The sequence below is a fragment of the Alexandromys fortis genome, unplaced genomic scaffold, assembly GCF_014885135.2.
Source record: "Alexandromys fortis isolate MF-2015 unplaced genomic scaffold, M_Fortis_MF-2015_v1.1 scaffold_93, whole genome shotgun sequence".
NCBI classification, from domain to species: Eukaryota; Metazoa; Chordata; class Mammalia; order Rodentia; family Cricetidae; genus Alexandromys; species Alexandromys fortis.
This window is the reverse complement of record NW_026067970.1, coordinates 1,232,721-1,242,510: the sequence shown is the minus strand read 5'-3', so window position 1 is coordinate 1,242,510 and position 9,790 is coordinate 1,232,721. Positions and strand designations below refer to the sequence as shown.

At 43.6% G+C, this 9,790-nt stretch overlaps 1 protein-coding gene across 1 annotated transcript; it reads left to right on the top strand.

Moving 5' to 3' along the window:
* Window positions 1-8,895: 8,895 nt before the first annotated feature.
* Window positions 8,896-9,352, top strand: LOC126509523 (gamma-aminobutyric acid receptor-associated protein-like 2). Its single transcript, XM_050155468.1, has one exon. It carries the CDS (start codon window positions 8,899-8,901, stop codon window positions 9,250-9,252), a length of 354 nt encoding a protein of 117 aa, XP_050011425.1. The 5' UTR covers window positions 8,896-8,898; the 3' UTR covers window positions 9,253-9,352.
* The last annotated feature ends 438 nt before the right edge of the window (window positions 9,353-9,790 follow it).

Sequence of the window (9,790 nt, the reverse complement as noted above, 5' to 3'; positions counted from 1 at the left end):
TGACCGCGGTGTGAGCGAACTGACCAGAAAGCCTTGTTGTGGGGAGGGATCTACGCGCCAAGGACCGGGCGACCTGGGTAGCCTTCATCCTCCGTGAGGTCATCAGTTAAGGCGCCCCCCCTCCCCCAAGCAGGGCAGAGTATGTGATGTGAGATCCTCACATCCTCAGCCTCACGAAGCTGCAAGGAGCAATGAGGGATATAGAATTCTTTAGTAGCTGTCGACATAGGGCGTTATATATGAAGAACTGACTGTAGCTTAAGTGGGGAAATGTGGGAAGCTGTGTCACCACCGTTCTCTGCATCTGAACGACTCCGTTCCCCAGAGCCTATTTCAGCGACTCCCATGGCTACAGTTGCCAGCCCTACACCAAGTCTCCAGTCCAGACCTGTCCTCTGAGCTCCACACAGCAAAGGCAAACGCAACACATCACACCTGAGTTCCACTCTGCCTCCGCCGGAAGTCCATCTCCCTTTGTGTTCTGTCTCCAACCTACAGCCTGTGCATCACGCCTGTCACCAAACAGGCACTCGGCTCCACACTGTGTTTATCAAAGGTCTCCTTGGTCCACACTCCCATCCTAGTGAGCAAGAAAGGGTTAACAATTTCATATACTAACTCCGGAATTGTACTTCAAGACAGGGTTTCTCTGTAGCTTTGGAGTCTGTCCTGGAACTAGCTCTTGTAGACCAGGCTGGCCTCGAATTCACAAGTTCACAAGCAACTCGAATCTCACGAGGCATCAACTATCTCATTTGGATAGTTGTATTATAAATATACCATTCAGTGTCAAGGTCATGATAGTCATGAAGTGTCACCAAAGACGGTCTGAGCTTGCATATTGTTCTATGGTCTTTCACCAAATGAAACCTTTAGGCCACAGACTACAATAAAGTCTGGTCACATAATCAGGATTTGAAGAGACTTGAACATTCATTGCCATTATTTTGAGGGGTAATATTCAATGCTATGAATCAAATTCTATGCCTCACGCACACTGTCTAGTCAGGTGCTGTGTATCTGAGTTGCATTCCCAGCCACACTGTCTTTGATCTCAACACAATATCTTTAATTATAGTTTTAAGTAACTTTTAATATTGACTGTGTTTCAGGACCAGCTCATGGTATTGCTAAAATCATATTTCATGGCTCTGTTGGCCTGTGGAGCGTCAGGGAACACCAACAAGTCAGATATTCTGGTGGCCTGTGGAAGGTCAGCTTTTCATCTTTGAAATGTTTAGGAAACCAGGGCCCAGGCAGAAGGTAGGATGAGCATTTGTGGTCATGGAATGTTGGCCATCTCTTTACCAGGTGTTCAGTATAATCTCACATGATACAGCAACCCCAGATGGGAAGAGGTAGCTGCTGGCAATTAACAGGAGAGAGAGAGAGCTTAGGCCAGACCACAGTGAGTATAAGAGAGAGAGGTCAGTGTATCTGAAAACCAGGACTTATATGTGCCCAAGAGCCTAATAGTCCCTGGTGAGTTCCCTTGCTCTACTGGGAGGGTTCTTCTAAACCTTGGAATTGTGAGGATTAATATTGAATCTAAGATTGTCTAGGTAAAAGAAGCTTTATTTTGGGGTACACCCAGAACTGGCCGGTATGGCTGTCTCTCCCTAAGTCAGGAGTTTAGAGAGCAGCCCTTATTGGCCTTTTGAAGTTTCTATTATAGGAGAGGTAAAATGTTTACAGGGGCAGGAAAGTTAGCTCTTATGCCTTGTTAGAGGAGTACAATGTTCAGGAAGGAACAAGGGTAAAGATACACATCATGTAGGTGGGGTTGCAGGTTTAGTGTAAGTTAAAAGCATGTTTTCCATTTACATCAGATTTAAGAAACAGGAACCTATTCTTAATTACCAAAAGAAACATTAACCTGAACAGGACCAACCAGGACTTATTCTTAACTGTCTTAACTTCAAAGAGAAACCTTAACTAGAAAGATATAGTGTTTCTGTTTTTATTTCCCATCCCCCCTCAATTGTATCCTGTAAAATTCTTGATTCTGTAGTAGGCTTTTGGTTATATTGGGATCAAATAACCATGCACTCAACAGCACTAAGACTGGAATTTATGTGACGAATTAAAGTATTAAGGATGGAAAGGCTACTAGTAATTCGTAGAAAGAGAGGAATCCTATGATGTCTGAAATCAGAGTGACCAAGAGAAAGGAAACTAGTCATTTTTCATCTTGGATCCTATTTTTTTTGCAACAATTTTGTTTTCTTTCCCTTTTTTAAATTGATTTTTATTGAGCTCTACATTTTTCTCTGTTCCTCTCCCTGCCTCTTCCCTCCCCTTCAACCTTCTCCCAAGGTCCCTATGTTTTCAATTTACTCAGGAGATCTTGTCATTTTCTACTACCCATGTAGATTATATCTATGTAAGTCTCTCTTAGGGTCCTCATTGTTGTCTAAGTCCTCTGGGACTATGATTTGTGGGCTGGTTTTCTTTGTTTTATGTTTAAAAACCAGTTATGAACGAGTACATGTGATAATTGTCTTTCTGGGTCTGGTTTACCTCACCCAAAATGATGTTTTATAGCTCCATTCATTTGCCTGAAAAATTCAAGGTGTTATTTTTTTCTGTTGTGTAGTACTCTATTGTGTAAATGTACCACATTTTTCCTTGCCTATTCTTCAGTTGAGGGGCATTTAGGTTGTTTCCAGATTCTGGCTATGACGAACAAAGCTGCTATGAACATAGTTGAGCACATGTCCTTGTGGCACGACTGAGCATCCTTTGGATATATACCCAAAAATGGTATTACTGGGTCTTGAGGCAGGTTGTTTCCTAATTTTCTGAGAAATCGCCACCCACACTGACATCCAAAGTGGTTGTGCCAGCTTGCACTCCCACCAGCAATGCAGAAGTGTGCCCTTTTCCCCACAACATCTCCAGCATAAGTTGTCATCAGTGTTTTTGATCTTGGCCATTCCTACAGGTGTAAAATGGGATCTCAGAGTTATTTTGATTTGCATTTTTCTGATGACTAAGGATGTTGAACATTTCCTTAAGTGTCTTTTAGCCATTTTAGGTTCCTCTGTTGAGAGTTCTCTGTTTAGGTCTCTACTTCATTTTTTTAAAATCAGATTATTTGTTCTTTTGATGACCAATTTCTTGAGTTCTTTGTATATTTTGGAGATAAGACCTCTGTCTGATGTAGGGTTAGTGAAGATCTTTTCCCATTCTGTAGGCTGTCATTTTGTCTTGTTGACCATGTCCTTTTGCAACAATTTTAAATATAGGCAAAGAATATCTAATGATTCCTGAGCATATTTGTATAATAACAAAACTTTTATTTTATTTCCATATATTACTTCCTTTTTTATATAGAGTAGGTTGAAGACCTATCATATTGCAGAACTACTTCAGAAAATGAATCTATCTATTGATGGATCTGGGCATATTTGGTTTTAACAGCTATATTTCATGTATGCCAAGGCAGACATTTTGTTTGTTTGTTTGTTTGTTTGTTTTTTTCGAGACAGGGTTTCTCTGTGGCTTTGGAGCCTGTCCTGGAACTAGCTCTGTAGACCAGGCTGGTCTCGAACTCACAGAGATCCGCCTGCCTCTGCCTCCCGAGTGCTGGGATTAAAGGCAGGCACCACCATCGCCTGGTCAAGGCAGACATTTTGTCCCCTAACAGGGATGTACAATTTTGCCCAAAATCCAGTCTGTTGAGGACAAAAGGTCAAATACTCTCTTCTGTAACTACTTCCTGCTATAAACAGGACTTCATTATCAAGGCCCAGGAATGCTGGAATACCAGCAAAAGGCCTGGAGGGGATTCAGGGAATAGGCTTTCTTCAGAAGCATCTGCTGAGCTGACCCAGCTAAACAAACATGGAGCAATCTCATCAGCTGGACTGGGGCACATCAGTTTTCAGCAAGTCCATGCTCACAGCACCTTGGAGCAATTTGTAGTCCACAGTCGATTTCTATATGGTGTCTGTGATGCAAGCTGAAATCTGCTGAGAAAGGATGAACAAGAGCTCACTCCTAACTGTCTTAACTGCAAACAGACCCCTTAGCTAGTGAGATATATAGTTCCTGTTTTGGCCTCACAGTATGACTCTACTGACCTCCAATGATAATGGATCACGGTTGACTGTTAAATACCCCCTTGGGCAGTACTGGTGCAGATACTGGACACATGGTTTAGGAAGGAATATGGTCTTACTGACTCAATTACGGTCTCACTGGAAGTTGGGTTCAGGGTTTGGGCAGTAATGAGGATTTCAGTCTGTGACTGTTTTACCTCCTTTACTCTGAGCTGCTCATATTCTTCAGTAATTCTTTTAAAACAAAGAGGTCATTACACCTCGACATGTGAGTTATTTCCTTGTCGTGTGTCCCCTAGAGTCTCTTCCTGGTAAATGTTCTTGTTTTTATTTTCTGGAGACCGTGCTGCTGGGGATCTGGACTATCACACTCGATTGCCTCACGAGGACTTCCTGGTTAGTCTCTTTCCCATAAGAATAAGACATTGCAACTCAGTGACACTTTATTGGAGTTAGGAGTGGTAAGGTGGTTATTGGACATGGGCTTGTGGGTGGGGACCAGGCATCTGTGTAGCTGGAGATTAGAAGTAGCCAGACCACCTATATGTAGGTCCTCTGTATATCCATTCCAAAGTTATCCCAAAGTTTTCCCTCACTGTCTGCTCCCACTCTCTTATTCCCTTCATTCTTTAAGTCATTTTCCTTCCTCCCATTATCCATGAAAGGAGAACTTATTCTTTGTTTTGAGTCACATTATCCACAGACATCGGGAACAAACAATACAATGTCCTGAACTCAAAGATCTCAAGTCGCAAACTGCATCTGAGAATGAGCAGTGATGGCCAGGGTTGAAAGGAACTTTTGTCCATCACAGAGACAATCTGAAGTGCTGAGGAGCAGAGTCATGAGAATTTTCCTCTTTGGTTTGTGAGACACGGGGTCTGCTGTAACCTCACCTGGCCTTGAACAGCTGTGTAGCCGAGTCTGTCCTTAAAATCCTGATCCTCTGTCTAGCATGGTGGTCCATGCCTTACTCCAGCAGCTGGGAGAGGCAGGTGGATCTCTGTGAGTTTAGAACAGCCTGGGCTTTATCGTGTGATCCAGGACAGCCTGACCTATCTAGTGGGATCCTGTCTTGGAAAATTAAGAAAAAATAAAGAAAAGTAAAGAAAACAAACAAACAAAAAGAAATCAAAAATTCAGATCCTCAGCGTTCTAAGCTCTGGGATAACACCTTCAAGCCACCATCAATGGCTGTGTCTTTTTGTCCAATACAAGGAATTGCCATGTAGTCTGATTTCTTTTGGAATTTACAAGCCAGCTGGCTTCACCTCTTTAGTACTGAGATTTCTTGCCTGAACCATGTTAATTGAAAGGACACTGTCAGTGAAGGCAGAGGGGATTGGTGTAATAAAACATAAATGACTTTAATCAGCGTAATGGTGTCAAATGTCATGCCTTGGGAATTGTATTTCAAAGAGGAGAGAGAGATGTGAAGCAGGAATTTTTAAAGTTTATTAAGTTCCAGAATACCCAAAATTTCTGAAATCGCCACCAATTGCTTCCTTGTGCACTTAAGGACAGCCTGTGGCTTCCCACATTCAGACAGGAGGAGAGATCTCCTTAGGAGACCTGGTGTCTAGTCAGCAGCTCTGTGCTAGGAGGGCTCTGACCTGTGCTGAGTCTCAATAAGCTCAACTGGACAGACTTTGCCTTCGTCACCTCCCCACTTCACGACCTGTGTGCCAGAAGCAGAGAAGGGAATTGAAGCCAGATTCTGATGTCGCACCATCTAGACACCCCACCTCCCTGATGCTTTCCGCCTGCATTTCCTTTCCCAGGAAGCATCCTGGCTATATTTCTAATGCCCATCCCCTCCTCCCTGCATCTCATGCCTTGCAACCTTCAGCCAGTCTCCTTCCCCCACTATTTCCCAGACTCCTCTACTCCATGAAATCTGGATCCTTCTGTAAAAGTTGATGCGATTTAAAAAAAAAAAATCTAAGATTCATGGAAAAATAAGTTTACAGTTGTGTTTTATAATACAAGAAATCTCTTATACAAAAGGACAACAGTGGGGTGGTAAATAATTCGTGATAGGCCTTTTCACTGATATATAGTGTACACACCACAGATAATGACATGTATTAAAAGGAAAGGAATTGCGAAATTATGAGCCCAAACAACACCAGACAGTGGTTTATAGACGATGTGATGGGCCTGCAGGCAGACCAGACCAAAGTCATGGCCTCTCCAGTCGGGTATATTTTTAGGTCAAACTCATCTATTAGTGGTTTAATCTATTTTAAAGACAACTGAAAATTTTGAATGCTTTTTTGTGTATATGTAACAAAATATATGTGAAAAACTTAGCATTTTAGTCTCTTGTTAAGTGCACAGCTGAGCGGCATCACAGCCATGCATACAACTGTTGTTAACCACTGGTCATTTCCAAAGCCATCATCATCACAGACAGGAGCCTTGCTCTCCTAGACACTGATACCCTGGCCTCTCCTCCTGCGTGCCTGGGACAAATTCTGTCCTACTTCCTCATTCTATGGATTTGACGGATGGTACCTGGTGTAAGTGGAATCACCACAAAAAAAGTTGTCTCTATATGCCTGGCTTATTTCACCTAGAGTAGTGTTTGCAAGGATCCCCAGTGTCGTGCTCAGGTTTTAAAGTTTCCCTCTCTGCTGGTTGGTATTGTCAGCTTTAGCAAGGATACAAGTCTTTGGTCACTTTCGTTTATGAGGGATTTCTAAACTAGGTTATTGAGGTAGAAGACTCCCCTAAGTAGATATGATTCATTGCATGGGCTAGGGTCCTGGACTGACTTAAAAGAGAGAGTCAATCTGGTGTGGGAAGTCCTTCTGTATATGTGTTGCTTTTATTGCTTAATAAAGAGGCTGCTAACAGAATGTAGCCAGGGTGGAAGAGATATATAGAAAGTAGGCAGAGTCAGTGAGAAGCCAAGTAGCTGCCCACAGGAGACAGACACACCAGAATCTTGCAGGTAAGCAACAGCCATGTGGCAATACACAGATTAATGTAAATGGGTTAATTTAAAATATAAGAGTTAGCCAAAAATATGCTTAAGCTATTGGCCAAACAGGATTGCAATTGATACAGATTTCCGTGTGGTTATTTCGAGTCTGGGCAGCCAGGAACAAACGAGCAGTCTCTGCCAACATAAATGTATGTTCTTTGTTTCCTGGTTTGGACTCAATGTGACCAGCCACTTCCTGCTTCTTTGTCATAATGTTCCTCAGTTTACCGGAGCAATAAACTAAAGTAACCCTTTCCTTCAGTTGCTCTCATGGGATATTTTGTTGCAGCAAACAGGACAAGTAACTAATCTCTTCTTCTGCGAGGCAGAATAACAGCTGATTACATGTGAGTCATGTTTTACTTACCTGCTTGTTGAGCAATATTTTAAAGTGTTTAGAAAAACACTCATTCATCCTGTGCTACAAATGTGCCATGTGACACTTTGTGGTGATATTTTGTTTGTGATTTAACAAATAAAGCTTGAAGCTTGCCTACTAGTTAACCATAGAGACCAGGCAGTGGTAGCACACACCTTTTATCCCAGTACTTGTGAGTCACAAGCCTTTAATCACAACACTAGGGAGGTGGAGACAGGAAGGGATATGACTGGGTGGAGAGAGAAATATAAGGTGGGAGGAGACAGTGTTCAAGGCTGAATTCAATCTGAGGATTCGTAGAGACAGGATCTTGCCACTTCAGTCTGAGGATTTCATAGAGGTAAGAACTAGTGGCTGGCTGCTCTGCTTCTCTGATCTTTCAGCTTTCACCCCCTAATAGCCGACTCTGGGTTTTTATTATTAGCACAAATTAGAATTCACACTATAGCATGTCAAAATTATTGTTATTGCTATGAAGAACATTCAAAAAAAGAAAATATATCGATCATGTTTTCTTCCTTTTCTATATTTATTTGCATTTCTTCTTAATGTGGTTGGACAATTAAAACTTATTTTAATGACACATAATTTTAGCCCTCTTTTCTCCATATTCATACCAAATTGTTCAGAAAGGGAAGAAGGGAAGAGGGATGCGCCACCATCGCCCGGCGAGGGCACCAAATCTTATTAAAGATGGTTGTGAGCCACCATGTGGTTGCTGGGAACTGAACTCAGGACCTTTGGAAGAGCAAGCAGTGCTCTTAACCACTGAGCCATCTCTCCAGCCCCCAGCTATCAGATCTATTAGCCATTGTTTTCAATACCGCCTGGTGTGATAATTTTCTACAGCAGGAGTAGAAAAGGAACAGTTAGTGTCTTGTTGATTTTTGTCAAGCTGGCTTGAGGCCCTTGCTTCTGCTATGACAAGCTATTCCTGTCCACTTACTAGGGCACTGTTAAGTTTTCCTGCTGGAGAATGTTCTTTTGGATGTAGTAAGAGGTTTGTCGGGTTCAAACTTTTGGTCTTTGTCATTTGTGTCTCTGCAGCATCTAACACTGGATTGCTATCTTCCGGAAAGAGCAACACAATATCTGATACCATTGCCCTTCTTGTCGCTTTCTAGGCCCCTAAGGCTGTCCTTAGGCCCCATTTCTTCTGTACTGGCTGGTTTTGTGTGCCAGCACAACACAGTTAAAGTCATCAGAGGAAGGAACCTCAGCTGAGGAAATGCCTTCTTGAGATCCAGCCGTAAGGCACTGTCTCATTTAGTGGTCAATGAAGGAGGGCCCAGTCTATGGTGGTGGTGCTGTTCCTGGGCTGGTGGTCCTGGGTTCCATAAGAAAGCAGGTTGAGGACTGCCAAAGTCCCGCCTGCTGAGTAGTCGTTGCTGCTGTCGCTGCCTCCGTTGTTGTTGTGGTTGCTTCTCCGAAGTCTGCAGCTCCGGCCCCCATCGCCTCCCGCCGCCATGAAGTGGATGTTTAAGGAGGACCACTGGCTGGAACATAGATGTGTGGAATCTGCAAAGATCAGGGCGAAGTACCCCGCCCGGATTCTGGTGATCGTGGAAAAGGTCTCAGGCACTCAGATTGCTGCCATTGCCAAAAGGAGGTTCTTGGTTCCATCTGACATCACCGTGGCTCAGTTCATATGGATCATCAGGAAAAGGATCCGGCTTCCTTCTGAGAAGGCAGTCTTCCTGTTTGTGGACGAGTCAGTCACACAGTCCAGCCTAACTCTGGGGCAGCTTTACCAGAGGAAAAAGGATGAAGATGGATTCTTGTATGTGGTCTGCAACGGAGAGAACACTTTCGGCTTCTGAGCGCCACTGCTGGGCTAGGTGCACTGTTCCTGCTTGTGTATCTTGTAAATAACTGGCTGTTTTCAGTTACTCCACCAGAGTCTCTTCACATAGACCTACTAGTGCCTTTGTAACTGAATTTCTTTCTTTTGTCTCAGCAGTAGAGACCCTAACTAGGACACCTTCTTTCTCCATCCCGACCTCTTCTGGTAGTGCTCATTGTCAACTTGACATGACCTAGGAGACAAGACCCTGGCTGTGTCTTTAAGAAAGTTTCCAGGTGGAGTTAGCAGGGGAGGGGCAACCCTTCCTAGAGGTGCATGTCATTCTTGCACGGGTTGCTGGCCTGGATGAATAAAACGGAGAAACCAAGCTGAGCACCAGCAGAGGCAGCTGGAAGGCTTCTAGCTTCCTCAGGGCACTCCTGCTGCAGCTGCCACGATTAAGTGCTCCGTCAAAGGGTGAGCCAAGAGCACTTGAGAATGGCTCAGCGGTGAAGTGTGCTGGCTGCTCTTCCAGAGGTCCTGAGTTCAATTCCCAGCAACCTAAGGGGGCTCAC